Source organism: Prionailurus bengalensis, chromosome C2 (assembly GCF_016509475.1).
Source record: "Prionailurus bengalensis isolate Pbe53 chromosome C2, Fcat_Pben_1.1_paternal_pri, whole genome shotgun sequence".
NCBI lineage: Eukaryota > Metazoa > Chordata > Mammalia > Carnivora > Felidae > Prionailurus > Prionailurus bengalensis.
The window spans coordinates 153,758,085-153,781,069 of record NC_057350.1 but is presented as its reverse complement, the minus strand read 5'-3'; the positions used below and the strand labels follow the sequence as shown (position 1 = coordinate 153,781,069).

The following is a 22,985-nucleotide window of genomic DNA, read 5'->3' as shown; positions in this document are numbered from 1 at the left end:
CAGGCCTGCCCTTTGGGGAACACTGACTTTCCCAGGGGGCCCACAATACCCTCTACTCAGCAAGTCAGGCCTCCTCAAGCCCTGTTCCTCTTTCCAGGCAGAGACCTGCTGAAATTCTGACACCAGCAGTTGCCTTGGCTTCATCTCAAGCATCATTCCTATTGATTCACGTCACCTCCCAGCTCTGAGCCCCAGGCTCCAAACTAGAGCGTTATTTAGGACCTTTGCCTCTCCCTCTGCCCAGGTGCCGGGGGGGGGGGGGGGCTGCAGCCAGGCTCTTCCTTTACGTACCCCAGACCCACCCCACTCAGGCCCTCGTCTGGCATCTGGCCCCAAGCAGAGGAGCTGAAGCCTCCTCCCTGGCCTGAGATTATTAGGCATGGCTGACTCAGAGTTGGCGCAGGCAACCAGGTTCTGCCAGAAAAGAGGGCTGGGCGACGCCCTGCTCAGAGCAACCAGGATGCCGCCCTGACCTGTGGGTCAGTCTACACTCCGGGGTACTGTCCTCACCTCCCCTGTCGGCCCCTCCCTCTCTCACAGGCTGGGAGGCACTCTGCCTGCCTGTGCGGGGAGTATATCTATTCGTCTTTGGAGGGGAGGGAGCCTGGAGGGCCTAGCATGAGGCTTTGTGCCCAACCACAAACCTCTGCCCTAAACAAGCAGGGCCCTCTGTGGGCCCAGCCCTGCCCTGGCGCCTGAATTACCCTCCCCGAAACCCAGCTCTCAGTTACCTCTGCAAGATGCCCTGAGATCCTGGTGACTCACGGGACTTCTGGCAAGCTCAGTGTGCAGAGAGGGGCCGTGCATGGCCAACCATGTTGTCCTGTGGTGGCGTTTCAGGCATCTTGCCACCTCAGTGGACTATCCTGTCTTCAGTGTGTGTAGGGGTGGGGAGGGGTGCAGGAGAAGGGGGCTTCTGGGATGACGGCAGACAGGGGACACCTAGTGAGACCTAGTATTAGGGTCGTGCCTACTTCCAGTCACTTCCCAGGCCGTGCCACCACTATTCATTCTAGAGGCCTGGGGAGGGAGAGGATCAAACCTGAATGTCAACTTTCGGGACTGTCGGGCTCCTCTGTGCTTCAGGACTGGCCCCGCCCACCCCATTCCCCAGAAATGCAAACCTAGGCAACTTTGAGTAGGTGCGGTGGTTTATTCTGCCCTTCCTGGTCTTTGAAGCCCCTGTCCCAGGGCACAGGGATGAGAGGCTCTTTAAATCAGCTGCGTGGCTTCCTGTTGTGACACTTTGAGCAATCCCTTCATTTCTGTGAGCTCCACAGTCAGGAGCTGCAGTTTCCCTTGGAGTCCACTGAAATGACAGATGTCCCCTACCTGGTACAAGTAAGTGCCTGCTGGACAGACATAGACTGGAATCCTCTCTCCCCGCGGCTGTCCCCTACCTGGCCCCCTCTACTGAGCCTGGTGGTCACAGAGCCCAGCCTCAGGCTCTTGGTCTAAGGGCGTGCCCTGATGCTTGCGAGGCCTGGAAAACCCCATCTGAGCCCCACTCCAGAGGGTCCCGGACCCAAATCCGGACGCACTGGGAGGAAAGGTGAAGGCGGCCTCTCCCAAGGAAGCGGCTATGGCAAGTGCGGGTGCTCAGATCATGCCAGGAAGACAGTACTGACCGTGCAGGGATCCAGGATGCTGGGATGGACCACAGGGTGTCAGGGCCCATTGGTCATCCCAGGATGATATGGGACGACCTGGGTTACTTTTCCATAATTATATCTGTGACATTTTCATTGTGTATTTGTTTGTGAACATAACTGTGATGTTTCTTTCACTGTGGACCAGGTCTCAATGCTTGCCCCAACCCTATACCACCCCACAGGTGTGGGGAAATACTCAGGAGACTGGCCCTCAGACCCCCCCTGTGAGGGAGGAGCACACTTACGTCCGTGAACTGGAGAGGACCCTGCTCTGCTATTTCATTTGTTCAACAAACATTTATTGGGCACCTACCAGGCCCAGTTCTAGAGGCTTGGGAATCGTCAGTGAACAAAATATACTCCAAACCCCTGTCCTCGTGGAGCTTAACTTCTAGTAGGACAAAAAGAGACGCTATAATAAACATAAGAAGTGAGTTGTATATTACAAGGTGTGTAAGGTGAGGGAATTCTGGAAGGGAGAGGGTTCGATTTTAAATGGGCTGGATCTTACAAGGCAAGTGACATTTGAGCAAAGACATGTAGGAGAGCCTTTCGGGGATATCTGGGAAAGAGGATTCTGGGCAGAGGGGACAGGAAGTGTCGAGGCCGAGGCAGGTGTGTGGCTGGTGTGTTGGGGGACCGGCAAGGAATCCAGTGTGACTGGGGCAGAGGGAGAGAGATAATGAGAGGAGGCGAGAGGTAATGGGGACCAGGTTCTGCTGGGCCTTCTAAGGGCTTCCACTTTTACACTGGGAGAAATGGAGAGCACTTGGAAGGTTTCAGGTCAAAGAGGGACATGATCCCACCCGTGTTTTCAAAGAATCACTCTGGCTGCAGGGAGGAGTATCATGGAGGGACAAGGGGTGAAGCAGGGAGCCGGGTGAGGAGGCTCTCGAAGTAATTCAGGTGATGGAGATGGTGGTCCAGACCTTGGCGGTAGGACTCTGGATACATACAGTCTAATGGGAGAGCCAGCAAGAATTACCAGTGGGGCCAGTATGGTCAAGAGAGGAGTCAAGGATGACTCCAAGCTTCTGACTGGGCCGGGGAAGGAGGCAGCTCCCAAAACCCGAAATGGAGAAGACTGAGGAGGAGGAGGGGCTCTACTCTGGACATACTGAGTTTGAGATACCTTCAGATGGCCAAGGCGACATATCAAGGACATGATGGATGTACAAATCTGGAGTTTTGGAGGCGGGTGCAGGCTGGGAATAAAATCTGGAATGTGGTTGAAAACATGTTGAAAACGTCCATCAGCTCTCACCGGCATCTCACCAGCATCTCATAATGCTGGTGGAGATCTGCTCTGGGATCATCTTTCTGGAGGCCAGTTTGGCAGCTTCTCAAATATTAACGAGGACACACCCTTTGGCTACGCAATTCTAGTTCCGTGATATTATATTATTATCTAACTCTGTGATATTATCTGTATATTACATACAAAAACATTGTACAAGGTGAAGGGCGCCTGGGTGGCTCAGTCGGTTGAGCATCTGACTCTTGATTTCGGCTCAGGTCGTGATCTCACGGTTCATGAGATCGAGCCCTCCATCGGGCTCTGTGCTGACAGTGCGGAGCCTCCTTGGGACTTTCTCCCTCCCCATCTCTCTCTGTTCCTCCCCCACTTGTGCTCGTGTGCGCGCGGACGCTCTCTCTCTCTCAAAATAAATAAATATACTTCAAAAACAAAACAAAACGAAAACATTGTACAAGGTGAAGTTCATTAGGGGGCACCCGATTGAATAATTTAAGATATTTTCATACAAAGCCATACAGAGAAAGACAGATACCATATGTTTTCACTCTTATGTGGATCCTGAGAAACTTAACAGAAACCCATGGGGGAGGGGAAGGAAAAAAAAGAAAAGAGGTTAGAGTGGGAGAGAGCCAAAGCATAAGAGACTCTTAAAAACTGAGAACATGGGGCGCCTGGGTGGCGCAGTCGGTTAAGCGTCCGACTTCAGCCAGGTCACGATCTCGTGGTCTGTGAGTTCGAGCCCCGCGTCGGGCTCTGGGCTGATGGCTCAGAGCCTGGAGCCTGTTTCCGATTCTGTGTCTCCCTCTCTCTCTGCCCCTCCCCCGTTCATGCTCTGTCTCTCTCTGTCCCAAAAATAAATAAACGTTGAAAAAAAATTAAAAAAAAAAAACTGAGAACAAACTGAGGGTTGATGGGGGGTGGGAGAGAGCGGTGGGTGGGTGATGGGTATTGAAGAGGGCATCTTTTGGGATGAGCACTGGGTGTTGTATGGAAACCGATGTGACAATAAATTTCATATATTGAAAAAAAAAGATAGTTTCATACAGTGAGTGGGCCTGCATTTGTTTAAAAGAAACAAAAGTTCTGGTCAGCAGAACAGATTGTGAAAAAGTGAAGAAGGCAGCTCAAGGGATTCTCTTTGTGATAAGAGGTCTGCCTAGGGGAGGAGGCCGGAGAGTGGTGCCAGCGAGGGCCCCGGCCCCTTGTTTCTTCCGGGGCCGGGTCTGAACCACTTCCTTAATTGGTTCAGTCAGGGGGCAAACAGAAGTCGAATGCTGGAGGCAGAATCAGGGATGAATCCAGCTTCTCAGGCAGAGGGAGACCAGTCCCAGAGGGAGACAGGGGTGGATATGGGGGAAACACAGAGGAGGGGGAAGCAAGGCAGGAGTGGAAGAGGCAGTGGCCTATATTGCTGAAAGGTAGAAGACAGACGGAGGCGTGGCCGCTGCCACTGGAGGAGCCGGAAGGTTGCCGGGGACCTCAGCCTGGACAGAGCAGAGGGGCTGAAGCCAGAGGGCGGGAGGGGTCACAGAAAAAGGGGAGACCGCTCCCAGGCTGGGGCAGAGGCCCTGGGAGCTTCTCTGAGGCTGTCTGGGGGCAGCACCGAGAGGCCAAAAGTGATGGCAAGAATCCACTGTCCTGTCCTTCCCCAAGACAGGGAAGGGGACCAGGGAGCTTCCACAGGAACTGCTTCTAACCAACAAGACCGTGGGGTTTGGGCTGGCCCGCTCCTAACACCAGAGCAGTGGAGGCCCCCCAGACTGTTCCGCTTCTCTTCCCACCCACAGCGCCTTCCTGCACCACCGGGGGCCTCGCGTGCACGTGGATACCTGGGCGAACCAGCCCACTTGCCCAAGCTCGGTCCACTTCCACTTCCCACCAAACCTGCTCCTCGGGGCACACACCAGTCAGCAACGGGAGGAAGGCTTTGAAAAAGAAGCCTGCGGTGGCGCCTGGGTGGCTCAGTTGGTTACGTGTCCAACTCTTGATCTCAGCTCAGGTCTTGGTCTCAGGGTGGTGAGTTCAAGCCCGGCCACTGGGCTCTGCACTGGGCGTGAAGTCTACTTAAAAAAAAAAAAAATTGTGTGTGTGTGTATGGATACATATATATGGAGATTATATATATATATATATATATATATATATATATATATATATCTCCACTGGAGGCCCCGTCAATGGGCTTAGGATGTTTCAGCACATAATTCTGCGGCCCCAGGTACCTGGAGGGTGGGCATGGGACAGGTCTCTTTGGTCCCTCACGCTGCGGAGAAAGATGCTGGGGGAGATTCACAGCAGGGTCTCCTCTGAGGACGGGAAAGGTACTGAACAGGGCAGATAAGGGAGCCAGGCCCACCCAAGAGAAGCAGAAGTGGCCCAGGTCCATGGGCAAGCACCCTGGGGCTCATCTCAGGGAGCGGGTTTCATCTGTGAAGGCCCACAGGCTCACCCCAGGAGGAAAAAGCAGCGAATTGTATCAGCTGTGAGCAGAAGCCATCGTGTGCTAATGATGGCAGTCTGTGTGATCTCAAGTGGCTGTCCTGGACAAGCGTGGTCCTCTCCCCCCTTTCAGTGGAGATGATCCCCCCCACTGGTTGCACACACAGGTTATTGGGGAGTCATTCTGGGCCCCTCTTCTCTCGTACTCCCATTTTCCACCGGCAGGTCTTGTGAATTCCCCCGTTCACATGTCTCCAATCCATTCCTCTCCCCTACCCTAAACTCCCAATCCGCCTGCTTCCTAACCTCTGCATTACTTTCCTAACCCATCACCTTGACGCCTCTCGCCTCCCTCCAGTCTGTTCTTTCACAGCAACCCGAGCACTCTCAGTAAACACAGAACTCATCATGACACCCCCACCTGAAGACCCTTGATGGCCCTTCTGTGCTCAGAATGAAGTTTAAATTCTCTAATGTTGCCTCCAAACCTGCTTATGATCTGGCCCTCGCCGCTCAGCTTCATTCGTCCCGCTCAAACTCTAACTTCCACTCCTGAACTGCTGACATTTTTCACCCCACATGCAGTGCTCTTGCCTGGCTTTTGTACCATGGGTTCCCTCCGCCCAGAGTGCCCCTTTTTTCCTCCTCTCCTGGCTTATTCCTACTCCTCCTTTTTTTTTTTTTCCCCTTCACTTTTTAAAAAACTGGAGCGTAATTTGTATACAATAAGATTTATCCTTTATAGTCCTGCGAGGTTTGACAAAGCCATACAGTTGTGTAACCACCACCGCGATAAAGAACAGTTCCCTCACCCCAAGGAATTTCCTCCGCCTCCTTTAGAGCCAACACTACTTTCCATGACCCGCTTCTGGCAACCACTGATCTGTTTTCTGTTTTGTACTTTTCAGAAGGTCCTAAAAATGAAACCATTCGGTATACAGCCTTTTGAGGATGGGTTTTTCTACCTAGCGTAATGCATTTGATATTCATCCCTGCTGTTTTATCAGTAGTCTGTTTCCTCTTTATTGCTGAGAGCGTTTGTTGTATAGATGCACCCCAATTTATCCTTTGGCCAGTGGATAGGACATTTGGGGTTTTTTTTCCAGGAGATGGTGAACAAAGCCGCCATAAACGTTTGTGTACAGGGTTTTGTGTGCCCCTAGGTTTTCATTTCCCTCCGGAAAATACCTAGGAGTGGGCCTCCTGTATGTGTAACATTCTAAGAAACTGCCACACCGTTTTCCAGAGTTGCTGTACTAGTTTGTATTCCCATGGCAACATGAGATTTTGAGTTTCCCCACATCTTCACCAGAACTCATTTGGTACATTTATTTAACTTCCTGACATTGTACTAAGTGTTAGCGGTATCACGCTGTGGTTTTAATTTCCACTTCCCTGATGACTAATGATGGTGATTTAAAAAAATCTCTGCCGGGTCTTCACTTCGTCCAAAAAGCCACTGTTTACGCTCCGTCCGCAGAATGATGAGGTCCTGTCACTTTGTGGTTCCCTGATAACCAACACTTATCGCCACCTTGGGCTTAACCCACTAAAAGCTAGCACTGTTTTCTAGTTCCCTCCCTGCTCATCACGCTGGTCTCCACGTCTCGGTCTCTCTCTCTCTCTCTCTCTCTCTCTCTCTCTCTCTCTCTCTCACACACACACACACACACACACGCACACACGACTGAGGGCAGAAGCAGCATCTTACTTCCTTTGGTATTTTCAGCTCCCAGCACAGACTTGAAATACAGTCTTTATACCATAAATATTAAATGAGCGAATTAATAATTGCTTAAGAAATCAGAGAATGAACGGACGAAGAGAGGTAGTTAGGAACCAGGCTTTGCATCCAGACCGACCCGGCTGCGCCAGCGAACTGGGTTTCCACAGGTGCCTCACGCGAAGCTCACTTTAACAGGGTCTACAGAGAAGATGCGAATATTTACAACGGTGACGACACCGAAGGCGCCGCCGAAGAGGGAGGCAAAGCGGAAGAGGCGCGGCCGGAAGCGGAAGGGCGGCAAGGCGTGAGCGGCGTCTCAGTTGCCATGGAGACGGGGAGAGCAGGGGACCGGCTGTCTGCAGAGTCCGGGTCCTGCGCGTTCGGGGGCGCGCCGTGGACGCCCGCCTCGCGTCAGTCCCGGGTCCGCAGCCCCAGCGAGTCCACCCGTCTGTCCTCGGTCGCCTGCTCCGAAGCCTCTCACTACGGCTTTGGGGGCCGGGCCCGCCGCGCCGGGCCCGCCGCGCTCCGGCCGCTCCCCGAGCCGCCACTGCTGCGTCTGCGCCCCACCTCGCTGCGCACCCAAGACATCTCGCACTTGCTCACCGGCCTCTTCCGCAGCTTGTACACCAACGAGGTGATCGGCGAGGACCTGAGCGCGAACTTGATCAAGGCCCGCGGCAGCCAGGATGCGCGCCACGAGGAATTCGTGGACGAGCTTCGGCGGGTGAGGCGGCCCGGAGCCCCGCGCGCTCCCTGCCGGTGCTCGCCGGGGACGGGGCGGGGGACAGTGCGGGGGACCCAGGGCGCAACCCCAGAAAGGCGGGTTCCCACGGGACTCAACCGCTGGACAAATGCCGGCACCTGCCGGGGGCGAGGCCCTGGGGATGCCGCTGGGAAAGCGCAGAGTCCGTGCGTCGGTGCGTTCGACAGTGTGGTAGAAGGACACGCTTTCCGCGCATTTACGTAAAACACACACACACACACACACACACACACACACACACACACAGCCTATGTCTGGAGCACCTCTTCATCGTCATTTCTCTACATGCACACGCACAGTTACATACTGCACGTATAAATAAAAGGCCTGGGGCAGATAGCTGAATAATTGTTCCCTGGAGATCGTGAAGCTAAAAGTCACCCCTTTGGGGCTGCCTGTGTTTATGTCACACACCACAGTCGGAACCTAGGCATTCCGTGTCCAGATTTGAGGAAGCACGCCCAGTCCCTTGTACAGATGAGAACACACCTGCTTCCTCATCTGCCTTGGATCCGCACTGCCGAGGAATCCCTTGTAGGGAGTCCCAGATGAGCACTTTCCAGCAGCTGAGGTCAACTGTGAAAGGGCTGACAGCTGGAGGCTGACTGCTCCTTACACTCCCTGCTGCTAGGTAGCAGGTCCTTCCTTGAAGGGGCACCTGCCTGGCATAATTCTGTCTACCCCAGGTGGTGTGTGTGCCTTTTCCGCGTTTGCGTGGCAGCCGTGAAGGCAGGAAGCGGACTTTCAGGCTCGGCTCTTTCCCTGACTTTACCGTGAAACCTTTAAGACGTTTCCCTCGGTGGGTCTCAGTTTTCACACCTGTTGGGTTGGACCAGATGGTCTCCATAGTTCTGTGACTGCTCTGGGTTTCCCAGGAAGCCTGATGCTGGGGGGAGGGTGAGTAAAGCTCTGTGATCTCACCAGATTTCTGTGCGTTTGATGGTCTACCTGTCAGATTCGGGAGCTCTACAAGCAGCGGCTGGATGAAATTGAAATGTTGGAGAGACATATCATTCAGGGCCGTGCACGAGCTCTTGCAGAGAAAGAACGGATCATGCAACAGGCCGATGTGCATGCCCAGGAGACCTTCATCAAGATCCCTCCAGGTGTGTGTAAAGAACTCCCATATGCCCCTCACCGGATTCCCCTGTTGTTAATACATGACCGTGTTTGCTCCACTGTCTGCTCTCTAGCTTTCTTCTGAATGTTTGGAATGTAAATGGAAGATGTGATGTTTCAGTACCACAGAACGCTCTAGCATGCACGTCTCCCAAACAGAGACTGTCCCCTACACCACCAGCATACCACCCTCCAAGCCTAGAAATCAGCATTTGTGCAACATTAACCTCCAATTCACAGATCCCATCCAGGTTTCACCAGCTGACCCACGGTGGCTTCTTCTCTTCTCTGGTCCAGGACTCTGCCTAGGAAGTCTTGTTGCATGGGATTGTCCAGACCCCCTTTTAGAGTCTGTGGTTCAGAAGAATTCTTTGATCTTTTCTTGTCTTTCATGTTCTTTAAATTTTTTTTTTTAGTTGTGGGGCGCCTGGGTGGCTCAGTCAGTTAAGCATTCAACTTCGGCTTAGGTCATGATCTCACAGTTCATGGGTTCGAGCCCTGCGTCCTGCTCTATGCTGACAGCTCAGAGCCTGGAGCCTGATTCAAGGTCTGTGTCTCCCTCTCTCTCTGCCCCTCCCCCACTCACACTCTGTCTCTCTCTCTCTCTCTCTCTCTCTCTCTCTCTCTCTCTCTCTCAGAAATAAATGACCATTAAAAATTTTTTTTAGCCAAGTGCAGTTGACACACAATGTTACATCAGTTTCACATGTACGACTTAGTGACTGGACATGTCTACATTGTGCTCAGCAGAAGTGTAGCTATCATCTGTCCCCATACGTCGCTATTACGGCATCATTGACGGCATTCCTTATGTTGTGCCTTTTATTCCTGTGACTTTATCATTCCGTAATTGTCTTTCATGTTCTTGACAGCTGTTCCCCCCCCCAATTTTTTTATTGTAGTAAAATACACCTAAAATTTGCCATCTTACCTATTTCTAAGGGTACAGTTCAGAGATAGTAAGCACATACATAATGTTGTACGACCATTACCACCCTGCATCTCCAGAATTCCTTTTTTTAATGTTTATTTATTTTGAGAGAGCGAGCGAGCAAGCAGGGGAGGGGCAGAGAGTAAGGGAGAGTGAGAATCCCAAGCAGACTCCATGCTGTCAGTGCAGAGCCAACGTGGGGCTTGATCACAAACTGTGAGATCATGACCTGAGCCTAAGAGTTGGACACTTAACCAACTGAGCCACCCATATGCCCCCAGAGCTCTTTTCATAGTTTTTTTTTAAGTTTATTTATTTATTTTGAGAGAGCGAGAAAGCATGAGTGGGGGAGGGGTGGGGCAGAAAGAGAGAGAGAGAATCCCAAGCAGGCTTCGTGCTCTCAGTGCAGAGCCCAACTTGGGGCTCTAACTCATGAACCATGAGATCATAACCTGAGTCAAAAATCAAGAGTCAGATGCTTAACTATCTGAGCCACTCTGGTGCCCCTTTGTTTATATATGTAGTTTTTTTTTTTTAAGTTTGAACTCTTTTCATTTTCCAAAACTAAAAATCTCATTTAGTTTCCCATTAGACAATAGTTTCCCATTCCCCTTACCCCAGCCCCTGGCAATCACCATTCTACTTTCTGCCTTTATAGTTTAGACTACTCTAAGTACCTCATATAAGTAAAATCATATGGTATTTGTCTTTTTTGTGACTGGCTTATTTCACTTAGCACAATGTCCTCAGGCTTCACCCGTGTCATGGCATATGTCAGAATTTCCTTCCCTTTTAAGACTGAACAGTATTCTATTGTATGTATAAACCACATTTTTGCTAATCCATTCGTCCGTTGATGGAGACTTGGGTTGCCTCCACGTTTTGGCTATCATGAATAAAGCGGCTATGAACAAGGGCGTACAGACAGCTCTTTGAGACCCTGCTTTTGATTCTGTTGGGGGTATATACCCAAAAGTGGAATTTCTGGGTCATATGTTAATCCCACTTTTAATTTTTTGAAGGAACCGCCATACTGTTTCCCACAGCGGTTATATCATTTTTACATCCCCCCCAACAGTGCACCCGGATTCCCATTTCTCTAACATTCTCTCCAACACGTGTTATTTTCTGGTTTTTTTGATAGTAGCCATTCTAATGAGTGTGAGGTGGTATCTTATAGTTTTGATCTGCATCTCCCTGCAAATTAGTGATGTTGAGCCTCTTTTCATGTACCGATTGGCCATTTACATATCTTCTTTGGAGAAATGCCCATGGAAGCCATTTTTAAAATCATTTTTATTAAAGACATTTTTTTCAAATGTTAATTTGTGTGCGTGTGTGAGAGAGTGCGAGTGGGGGGAGGGGCAGAGAGAGTTGGGGACAGAGGATTCAAAGTGGGTCCTGTGCTGACAGCAGAGAGTCTGATGCGGAGCTCAGACTCAGGCATTGGGACTTTGAGATCATGACCTGAGCTGGAGTCGGACGCTCAACTCCCTGAGCCACCCAGGTGCCCCTGTCATTTTTTAAATTGTTGCCTGTGCCTTTGGTGTCATATCCAAGAAACCATCGTCCAATCCAGTGCTGTGAACTGTTTGCCCTATATTCTAAGAGTCTTACTGTTTTAGGTCTTACATTTAGGCCTTTGATTAAAATTCGAATTGAAGTCCAATTAACATACAGTGTTCTATTAGCTTCAGGTGTGCAGTATGACGATTCAGCAATTCTGTACGTTACTCCATGCTCGTCACAATAAGCATACTTGTTTTTGCTTTTAAGTGAGCCGGCTTTATTTGCTCTGAATAAAATTTTGTGCTTCTTGGAACTAGCTTCTATAAACTATCAAGGGATCTTAATGTACAAGATATTCCAAAATAGCCAAGACTTATATTTCGTGTGGGGGTGGGGGGAAGCTCAGGAAGGAACTCTTGCTTCCGCGCTAGAGCTAACTCCCCTGACTTAAGTAAGCCTCCTCCCCGTTTCATAGATGAAACTGAGGTTCTATAGGGGCGCCTGGGTGGCTCAGTGGGTTAAGCGTCCAACTTTCGCTCAGGTCACGATCTCCCAGTTCATGAGTTCAAGCCCCGTGTAGGGCTCCATGCTGACAGCTCAGAGCCTGGAGCCTGCCTCGGATTCTTTGTCTCCCCCTCCCTCTGCCCCTTCCCCGCTCACGCTCTGTCTCTCTCTATCTCAAAACTAAATAAACATTTAAAAAAAAATTTAAAAAAAGAGAAAGAAACTAAGTTTTGTAAGTTTAGCTACCTTGTTCAAGGTCACCTAGCCAGTAAGTGGTGGAGGCCTTTTAGTCAAAATAGAATTTATACTCTCGGAGTGGCTGATACTCCAGCCAAATAAGGGAAGATAGACGTTTGAGTTTTCGGAGGTAGGGAAGGGTAAACTGCATTTAGAGCAGGTTCTGTGTTCACATTCAGTAGTCCTAACCTTGGGGCGTGCCATTCTCCTGGCGGGCATGCAGAAAAGTTTGGAAGCATCTTTGATGTTCCAGTGAAGGGGGTGGGTTGTGTTTCTGTCTTTCAGTACTTGGCAGGTCAGGGATGCTAAGACATCCTGCAGTGTTGAGACCGTTTCACACAACAAAATACCTATCCCAAGAGGCATATAGTTTCCTGTTGGGTAACATTATAGGTGCCTCATTAAGTTCTTGAGCTAGAAGCGGTGAAATTATGTTAACTCCCTCTGGCATGAAGTCAGACCAAGAGATGCAGTGACACTTACTGTCACTTATAAGTGTACTCTTAACCCCCTTTATTTCACCCATCCCCCCACCCCCCATTTGGCAACCACGAGTTCTTCATATTTAAGAGTTTTTAATTTGTCTCTTATTTTCTTCGTTCATGTGTCTCGTTTCTGAAATTCCACATATGAGGGAAATCATATGCTTATCGTAGCATTGTTTACGATAGCCAAGATATGGAAGCACCCAAGTGTCCATCAATAGATGAATGGATAAAGAAGATACGGTACATACACACAATGGAATATTACTCAGCCATAAAAAAGTATGGATCTTGCCATTTGCAACAACATGGGTAGACCTAGAGGGTATAATGCTAAGTCGAAGAAGTCAGAAAGAGAAAGACAAAGGTCTTTAACTTTCTTTTTAAGTTTATTGATTTATTTTGAGAGAGGGAGAGAGAGTTTGCACCTGAGTGGGCAAGAGTCAGCATGCACACATGAGTCAGGGGGAGGAGCAGAGAGAGGGGAGAAACAGAAAATCCCAAGCAAGTGGGGCTCGAACCCACAAGCTGTGAGGCCATGACCCGAGCCAAAACCAGGAGTCAGACGGTCAACTGACTGAGCCACCCAGGTGCCCCTGATTAACTTTGATAGGATGTTTTATATGGTATTAGATAAGAGTCCAGCTTCATTCTTTTGCATAAGGATATCCACTTTCCCCAGCATCATTTGTTGAAAAGATTGTTCTTTCCTCATTGAATGGTATTGGCATCCTTGTCAAAAATCATTTGACCATAGATATGAGGGTTTATTTCTGGGCTTTTTATTCTATTCCATTTGTTTCTATGTCTGTCTTTATGTCAGTGCCATATTATTTTGATTACTATAGCTTTGCAGTAAGTTTTTAAATCAGGAAGCGTGAATCTTCCAGTTCTGTTCATTCTTTTTCAGGGTTGTTTTGGCTATTGGGAGTTCCTTGAGGTTCCATATGAATTTTGGGATGGGTTTTTCTATTTCTGCAAAACACATCCTTGGTATTTTGGTAGGGATTGCACTGAATCTGTAGATCACTTTGGGTGGTATTGACATTTTAGTATTAAGTCTTCTAATCCATTAGCAAGGAATATGTTTCCTTCTATTTACGTCATCTTTAATTTCTTTCAGCAGTGTTTTGTACTTTTTATTGTACAAGTCTTTCACCTTTTCAATTAACTTTTAGGTATTCTTTCTGATGCTATCTTTTTTTAAAAAATTTTTTTAACGTTGTATTTATTTTTGAGACAGGAAGAGACAGAGCATGAACAGGGGAGGGTCAGAGAGAGGGAGACACAGAATCTGAAACAGGCTCCAAGCTCTGAGCTGTCAGCACAGAGCCGGACGCGGGGCTCGAACCCATGGACTGCGAGATCATGACCTGAGCCGAAGTCGGAGTTGGCTGCTTAACCGACTGAGCCACCCAGGCACCCCTCTGATGCTATCTTAAATGGAATTGTTTCCATAATTTCCTTTTCAGATCATTCACTGTTAGTGGATAGAAATGCAACTGATTTTTGCATGTTGATTTTGTGTCCTGCTACTTTGCTGAATTCATATATTCTAACAGTTTTTTGTGGAGCCTTTATGGTTTTCTACATATAAGGTCAGATCATCTGCAAACAGATACTTTTACTTCTTCCTTTCCAATTTGGATGCCTTTTTTTTTTCTTGCCTAATTGCTCTAGTTAGAACTACCAGCGCTGTGTTGACTAGAAATGGTGAAAGCAGGTATCCTTGCCCCTTGCCTTGTTCCTGACCTTCGAGGAAAAGCTTTCAGTCTTTTACCATTGAGTATGATGTTTGCTACTGGTTTTCCATCTGTGGCTTTTATCATGTTGAGGTGGTTTCCTCCTAGTCCTAGTTTTTTTAGTGTTTTTATCATGAAAGTGTGTTGAGTTTGTTTAATGTTATTTCTGTATCAGTTGAGATGATCATGTGATTTTTCCCCCTTCATTCCATTAATGTGGTGTATTACACTGATAAGTTTTTTCATATGTTGAACCACCTTGCATCCTAGGAATAGGTCTTACTTGGTCATCGTATATGATCCATTCACTAAGCTGCTGGATTCTGTTTGCTAGTATTTTGCTGAAGACTTTTACATTGAGGTTAATAAGAGATACTGGTCTGAAGTTTTCTTGTGGTGTCTTTGTCTGGCTTTGGTATCAGGGTAATGCTGGCTTCCTTGAATGAGTTAGTAAGTGTTCCCTCCTACTTAATGTTTGGTTTTTTTTAAATGTTCAATTCTGTAAATGTTTGGTAGAATTCACCAGTGAAACCATCAGGTGCAGGGAGGGCATTTTTTTGTTGGGAGATTAAAAATAATTTTTTTTAATGTTTCTTTATTTTTGAGAGAGAGAGTGACACAGAGTATGAGTGGGAGAGGGGCAGAGAGAGAGGGAAACATGGAATCTGAAGCAGGCTCCAGGCTCTGAGCTGTCAGCACAGAGCCTGACATGAGGCTCAAACTCACGAATAGTGAGATCATGACCTGGGCCGAAGTCAGATGCTTAACCAGCTGAGCCACCCCGGGGGCCCCTTGTTGGGAGATTTTTGACTGCTGATTTAATCTCCTTGCTAGTTATAAGTCAATTCAGATTTTCTATTCCTGAATAGATTTCTTTGGGATTTTGTCCTTGTAAGTTTCCTGTTTCTAGGAATTTGTCCACTTTATCTATGTTATTCAATTTTGGGGGGATAGAATTGTTCCTAGTACTCTTATAATCCTTCCCCCCCCCCCCCCCCGTGGAATCAGTAGTAACATCCCATTTTCATGTCTGACTTGAGTCAGTTGAGTCTTCTCTTTTTCTTAGTTGATCTAGCTAGAGTTTTGTCAGTCTTGTTGATTTTTCTGAAGAACCAACTTTTAGGTTCAGTTGATTTTGTCTGTTGTTTTTCTGTTCTCTATTTATGCTCTAATCTTTGTTATTTCCTTCATCTAGCTTTGGGTTTAGTTTGTTTTTCTAGTTCCTTAAGTTCTTTAAAAAAATTTTTTTTTGCTTTCTTAAGTTCTAAAGTTAGGTTGTTGACTTGAGATCTTTCTTATTTTTTCATATTTCCTTGTTTATTTTTAGAGAGAAAGAGCAAGTTGGGGAGAGGGGCAGAAAGAGAGAGAGAGAGAGAGAGAGAGAGAGAGAGAGAGAGAGAGAGAATCTTAAGCAGGCTCCATGCTCAGAACGGAGCCCAACATGGGGCTCGACCCACAACTCTGGGATCATGAGCTGAGCCAAATCAAGAGTGAGACACTTAACCAACTGAGCCACCCAGGCACCCTTTCTTTTTTTTTAAATGTGCTTATAGCTATAAATTTTCTCCTTAGCACCATTTTCACTGTGTCCTATAAGTTGGGTATGTTGTATTTTCACTTTCATTGTCTGTCTCTAAGTATTTTCTAATTCCATTGTGGTTTCTTCTTTGATCCATTTGTTGTTTACAAATGTGTGGTTTGAGTCCCACAGTTTAGTGAATTTTCCAGTTTCCTCTGTCCCTGATTTCTAATTTCATCCCATTGTTGTCAGAGAAGATACTCTGTATGATATCTATCTTTTTTTTTTTCAACGTTTATTTATTTTTGGGACAGAGAGAGACAGAGCATGAACGGGGGAGGGGCAGAGAGAGAGGGAGACACAGCATCGGAAACAGGCTCCAGGCTCTGAGCCATCAGCCCAGAGCCCGACGCGGGGCTCGAACTCACGGACCGCGAGATCGTGACCTGGCTGAAGTCGGACGCTTAACCAACTGTGCCACCCAGGCGCCCCAACTATCTTTTAAAATCTATTGAAATTCAATTTGTGGCTTTACGTGTGGTCTGGGAAAGGTCTAATGTGCACTGGAGAAGAACATGTAAATAAATGGCTGTCATTGGGGAGCGTACTGTTAGATCTCGTTGGTCTGTTGTGTTCTTCACATCCTCTGTTTCCTTACTCATCTTCTGTCTTGTTTTTCTATTATTGCAAATGGGGTACTGAAGTGTCCAACTAATGTTGTAGAACTGTCTATTTCTCCCCTCAATTCTGTCAATTTTTGCTTCATTATTTTGATGGCCTGTATTTAAATGTGTAAATGTTTATAGTTGTTATATCTTCTTGTCATACTGAACCTTTTATTAATATATAATGCCTTTCTTTGTGTCTTTTTAAAAAATGTTTGTTTATTTTTGAGAGGGAGAGAGTGCGGGGGAGAGGCAGAGAGAGAGGGAGAGAGAGAATCCCAAGCAGGCTCCATGCTCTATGCAGAGATTGACGTGGGGCTCGATGCGGGGCTTGAACCCACGACCATGAGATGTTGACCTGAGCCGAAATCAAGAGTCAGATGCTTAACCAACTGAGCCACTCAGGCACCCCTGTCCTTCTTTGTGTCTTGTGACCTTTTGATTTAAAACCTATTTTGTCTGATATTAGAATAGCTACCCCTTAGGTGCTTTTGCATGGAATGCTATACCTTTGTTTACTATTTGCATGGAATATCTTTTTGCATCCTTTCACTTACATTCTATTTGTGTCTTGCATCTAAAGTGAGTGCATTATACTCAGTTGATGAAGCGTCCGACTTCGGCTCAGGTCATGATCTCACAGTTCGTGGGTTTGAGCCCTGCGACAGGCTCTCTGCTGACAGCTCACAGCCTAGTGCCTGCTTCAGAGTGTGTCTCCCTCTCTCTCTCTGCCCTTCCCCTGAGCGCGCTCTCTCTCTCTCTCAAAAATAAATAAACGTTAAAAAAATTTTAAAAAATAAAGTGAGTCCATTATAGACAGCGTGTAGTTGGATCATGTCTTTTTATTCATTCTTCCAAACTATCTTTTGATTGGGGAGTTTAATCTATGTACATTTAAAGTAATTACTAATAAGGAGGGATTTCTGTCATTTTGTTATTTTTTTCTATATGCCTTATAGATCTTCTGTCTCTTATTTGCCACATTACTGTTTTCTTTTGTGTTGGGTCTGTGTGAGTGTGTGTGTGTGTGTGTGTGTGTGTAATGTTTAAATTCCTTTCTAATTTCTTTTGTGTATATTCTACAACTAGTTTCTTTGTGGTTACCATAGGGATTACATTTAACAACCTAAAGTTACAACACTCTAATTTGAATTTATACCAGCTTAACTTCAATAACCTACAAAAGTTCTGCTTCTTTACAGTTCTGTCCCCACCCTGTTAGGTTGCTGAAGTCACAAAATTACATCTTTACCCATTGTGTGCCCAGAACCATAAACTAACAGTTCTTTTAAATGCATTCGTTTCTTGGGTTTCCTGGGTGTCTCAGTCCATTGAGCATCTGACTCTTGATTTCAGCTCAGTCATGATCCCATGTTCATGAAATCGAGCCCTGCATTGGGCTCTGTGCTGACAGCAAGGAGCCTGCTTGGGATTCTCTCTCTCCTTCTCTCTCTGCCCCACCCTTCCCCTTGCTTTTGCACACATTCTCTCTCTCAAAATAAATAAACTTTAAAAATGCATTAGTTTCTTTCAATGATGTAGAAAACAAGACTTCAAGTTATAAACTGAAGCTACTATAATACCAGCTTTTAGACTAATACTTGTTTTTTTCTCTTTAAATAATAATCTCTTAAATCATGTAGAAACCTTCCATGATTTCCCATGCACCTTTTTTTTTTTTTGAGATCTTTATTTCTCCATACAGCTTCAGGTTACTGTCTAGTGTCCTTTCATTTCACCTTGCAGGACTCTGTCAGCATTTCTTGCAGGCAGGTCTCATGGTAACAGACTCCCTCAGCTTTTGTTTATCTGCGAATGTCTTCATTTCTTACTTACTTTTGAAGGACGGTTTTATCAGATACAGGATTTTTAGTTGACAGTTTTCTCCTTTTAGCACTTTGAACACATCATCCCACTGCCTTCTGGCCTCCAAAATTCTTGGAGATCTGCTGACAACCTTACTGAGGGCCCTTATATGTGCTGAGTGGCTCTCCTGCTGTGAAGATTCTCTCTTTGTGTCTTTAAAAGCTTGATTAGTGTGTTTTGTTGTGAGTCTCTGAGTTCATCTTACTTACAGTTCACTGAGCTGCTTGGATGTTTACTTTCATGTATTTCATCCCATTTGGGAAGTTTTCAGCCATTATTTCTTCAGATATTCTCTCTGCCCCTTTCTGTCCCCTCTTCTGGGATTCCCACATGAGTGTGTGGGTTGGCTTGATGCTGTCCCGTGGGTCCCCCAGGCTCTGTTCACTTTTCTTCAGTCTTTCCATTCTGTTCCTCAGACTTGATCCTTTCCATTGTCCTATTTCAATGTCATTGATTCTTCTACCTGCTCAAATCTGACTTTGAATCTCTTTGATAGTGAATTTTTCATTTCTAGTTATGGTACTTTTCAGCTTCAACATTTCTTTCTGGTTTCTTTTTAGGTTTTCATTGTCCTTATTGATATTTACATTTTGTTCATACATCACCTTCTTGACTTTCTCCACATCTTCCTGTCGTTCTGTGAGCATCTTAAGACTGTTGTTTTATTGTCTTTGTCTAGTATATCTGTAATCAGGTCTTTTTCAGGGACAGTTTCTGTTGGTTGATTGATTTCCTTTGAATGGGCCACACTCTCTTATTTCTTTGTATGTCTTGTGATTTTTTTCTTTTAAACTAAACTCTACACCCAACTCTACCATGAGATCAAGAGTCATGTGCTCTCTGACTGAGCCACCCAGGTATCCCTCTTGTGATTTGTTGTTGTTGAAAACTGGATATTTGGGGCACCTGGGTGGCGCAGTCGGTTAAGCGTCCGACTTCAGCCAGGTCACCATCTCGTGGTCCGTGAGTTCGAGCCCCGCGTCAGGCTCTGGGCTGATGGCTCAGAGCCTGGAGCCTGTTTCCGATTCTGTGTCTCCCTCTCTCTCTGCCCCTCCCCCGTTCATGCTCTGTCTCTCTCTGTCCCAAAAATAAATAAACGTTGAAAAAAAAATTTTTTTAAAGAAAACTGGATATTTGAATCTAATAATGTGCTAACTGTAGAAATCAGACTCTCCTCCTTCTCTAGAACTTGTCATTTTTGTTTATTGTTCTTGCTTTTTAAAAAATTGTTGTAGGCTGTCTGTGCCAAGGGTCAGCCTGAGGTATAAACTTAAGGTCTTCTCAGGTCTTTTCTCAGCGTTTCCCCGGACATGTGCAGTCAAGTTCTAATTTTGTCCACATCTGCAGTTGTTTTTGAATGTCCTAGTCTTTTTTTTATTAAAAACATTTTTAAATGTTTATTAACTTTCGAGAAAGAGACAGAATGCAAGTGGGGGAGGGTCAGAGAAAGAGGGAGACACAGAATCTGAAGCAGTCTCCAGGCTCTGACCAGTCAGCACAGAGCCCGACCCAGGGCTCAAACTCATGAACCGTGAGATCATGACCTGAGCCGAAGTGGGCCACTTAACCAACTAAGCCACCCAGGTGCCCCTTGAATGTCCTAGTCCTTAATATCTGGTTCCCAAAAGGGGAAAAAGGAAGATGAATGGGAGGAAAAAGGCACCAGCCCTTTAAATTGCCTAGAAGTCACTTCTGTAGGAGGAGGGGCTTGCAGCTGTGGAGGAGGGCCCACCGCAATGGCCGATGGCCTCTTTGTAGGCACCTTTGTGGTCAGAAGCAGTAATGCGAAATCAGAGCACAGATACCTGGTATTTGGAAGATGGAGCCCTCTTTGCTCACCCAGGCTCCCGCAAACTGTGCAAGTTGTGCCAGGAATGCACGCACAGATGTTTGCCATGGGGGTGGGATGGTGGCTGGGTAGCTGCCACTCTGCTGAGTTGAAGTTAGCCGCTGTTTACCTACCAGTCTTCCCCAGAAGTTCCAAGTCTTCTGTAGACTCCAGCGTTCCAGAACAGTTACTTTAGGCTGCTTCTGCCAGTGCAGCTCTTGTCTAAGGGGGGAGATGGCTTCTGGCCGTCTCAGATTCCTCTCCTGACGTTCTTGGCCGGCCTTTCATTCTGTGGCTCTCATGTTTCCTTGTGGCCGGATTCAGACTCCCTCTTGGCAACACCCAACAGTAGGCGTGCGGTGCTCTTCTCACTGTGGCCGTCAGAAGGCACAGGTGATGGTAACCTGGACCACCTGGTCAAGCTGGCGTCTGTTGTGGTTTTCCCCATTAAATTCTCCAAATTAAACTACAGCTGATGAGTATTCGTGGAGAGGTACGGTCAGATTTCACCGATTCTCCTTCCTCCTCAAAGCTCCGTCACCACACCCGCCAGCATTCACTGAGAACCTTTTTCTCAGACAGCCACCTCGATGGCAACACTCTCTTTGATCAATTTCTTTGTTAAAGAAATTGGGTTGTTTTCCTGTAGACTTGTCCGTCGTCTTGATTTTGCCGATTTCAATATTGTGGTGTCATTTAACCTGGTCTCCTGGTTCCTGTATTTCCTGCAATTGAGTGAGTAGTTCTAGAGACTTCATGAGGCCTAGGTTCGATTATTTTGTGGGCGAAAGGGCAAGACTACTTCATAGATCTTGCTGTGTGCTGCCTTCGGGAGGCACTTGATTTCTGATGTCTCTCTCTTCATGATGCTGGCAACCTTTGCCTGGATCCATTATCTCATTAGGGGCTGTAAATTATAATGACACGCTAATGGTATGGGGTACTTCTACTCCATGGGGAAGCTTTTCAGCAACTACTATGATTATCATTGATGGGCAGGATTAATGGTTTCCGGTTTTTAAAATAATGAGTTGGTTCCCCGAGCATTTCCAAAAGTGACTAATGAGGTGTGTTGGTTGATTTTTAGTATCATTATGAACTTGTGGATTTCATAACTACAGTTGTATTTATTATCTTTATTAATGCTCACATTGTCCCATCTTGGGCCTATTGGAGCTTTTTCAAGTTCCCTCCTAATTCTTTTGATACAATAGCAGTTGTCTTTGATAACTTCCTTATTTTCTAGAATGGCTAGATGTTCCAGGCTTTATCTTCTTGCCCCGGACCTGCAATCAGCCATTTCTCCAAGGAGGCCTGGTTCCCTTTATTGTCCCCAAAGACTTTGATCTATCCTCCTGCATCCCTGAAAATCATCACTTTCTGGTGCAGTAGGAAGAAGGGACTGTGCTTTTGGGGTTGGGAGACCGCATATCTGTGGCCCAGAGGGAGGGAGAGGTGGAAGAGAGTGGCTTAGAAAGGCATTAGACTTACGGGGTCTTCCTAGGGACCAGATGCTGTGTAAGATGCATTGCCTAGGTTATCCCGCTGAATCCTTCCAACAACCCTGCGAAGTAGGTTTCCTCTCCAGTTTATAGCTACAGGAACGAAACTGAGAGAAAGGGTCAAATAACTTCCCTAAATTCCCACAACTCAGAAGTACTGGGGCCCACATTTGAGCTTGAGTGAGTCTGCTGTCAGAGCTCAGCTTCTATCAGGAGGAGGAGGAAGGATTGGTGACCAGAGCAGGCCTGGTGTCCCACAGGTGTAGATGCCTTCCCTCAAGGCGTGGCCCTGGGTATGAGGCCCTAACCTTGGTCAGGCCTGCCACCTCTGAGGCCCAGCCCAGTGGAGAGTGAACACTCGATGCACATTCTGTATCTCGTCCTGTGCCCCCCACCCCACAGCAGAGTTGTGTAGCTGCCAGCACCCCTCCCTCCACCGTGGACTTGGCAGAGATTATTGGTAGCAGATTCTCAGGAGGTATTATTAGTTGCCTGATGTCCCCTGAGCCCCAGAAGTCCGATGCTCTTCCTGTCTTGGTGGGATTCTTCTGGCTAGAGATCAAGGGGGATGAAATGTTTGGTTGTTTTTAAGTGAAAGTGAAATAAAACATTGAGAACTGAGCAACCTCAGTCAGGGGAGTTTTTCAATGACCTTCATTTTATTTTTTTACCCAAGATAATATAGTTATAATCAGACATTATCTGCTCTGGTTTCTCAGCCTTCCGCTGGTAACGTTGCTCTTTTTTTATTTCAAAAGTAGCAGAAGTAAAGATCTTAATCCACTTCCATGGACATCCCTCTGGTTCCTGCTTCTGGGTGACAGGTGGGGGGAATGGAGGAGCATGAGGTGACCCAGGAACTTTTTTTTTGTTTTAGAGAGTGTGTGAGTTGGGGAGAGAGGGGCAGAGGCGGGGGGCAGGGGAAAGAGAGAGAGAGAGAGATTGGAAATCATAAGCAGGTGCAGGCTCCACACTCAATGCAGAGCCTGACTTGGGGCTCATTCCCATGACCCTGGAATCATGACCTGAGCTGAAATTAATACACGCTCAACCAGCTAAGCCACCCGGGTGCCCCAAACCTTTTTTATAACTTCGGTGATTGATGATGATGACATACCCCTGAAACCTTTCTTTTTTAGGCACAGAGGCAGCCTTTCTCTATTTGCTAAATGTCACAAGGTGAAAAACATGTAAATTCTCCAGTTGGGGAGGGGAGGCGGGGAGAGGATCAGAACATCTT

General features: G+C 47.0%; 1 protein-coding gene across 2 annotated transcripts in view; it reads left to right on the top strand.

The window, feature by feature from the left end:
- The first annotated feature begins 7,230 nt into the window (after positions 1-7,230).
- The window catches only part of DLEC1 (DLEC1 cilia and flagella associated protein), a 91,520-nt gene continuing 75,765 nt past the window's right edge, over positions 7,231-22,985 (top strand). For both annotated transcript variants that reach the window (XM_043595742.1, XM_043595741.1), the window contains exons 1-2: positions 7,231-7,799; positions 8,794-8,944. In XM_043595742.1, coding sequence (XP_043451677.1) covers positions 7,401-7,799; positions 8,794-8,944 — 550 coding nt within the window. In that variant the 5' untranslated portion in view covers positions 7,231-7,400. The remainder of the gene's footprint in view (positions 7,800-8,793; positions 8,945-22,985) is intronic.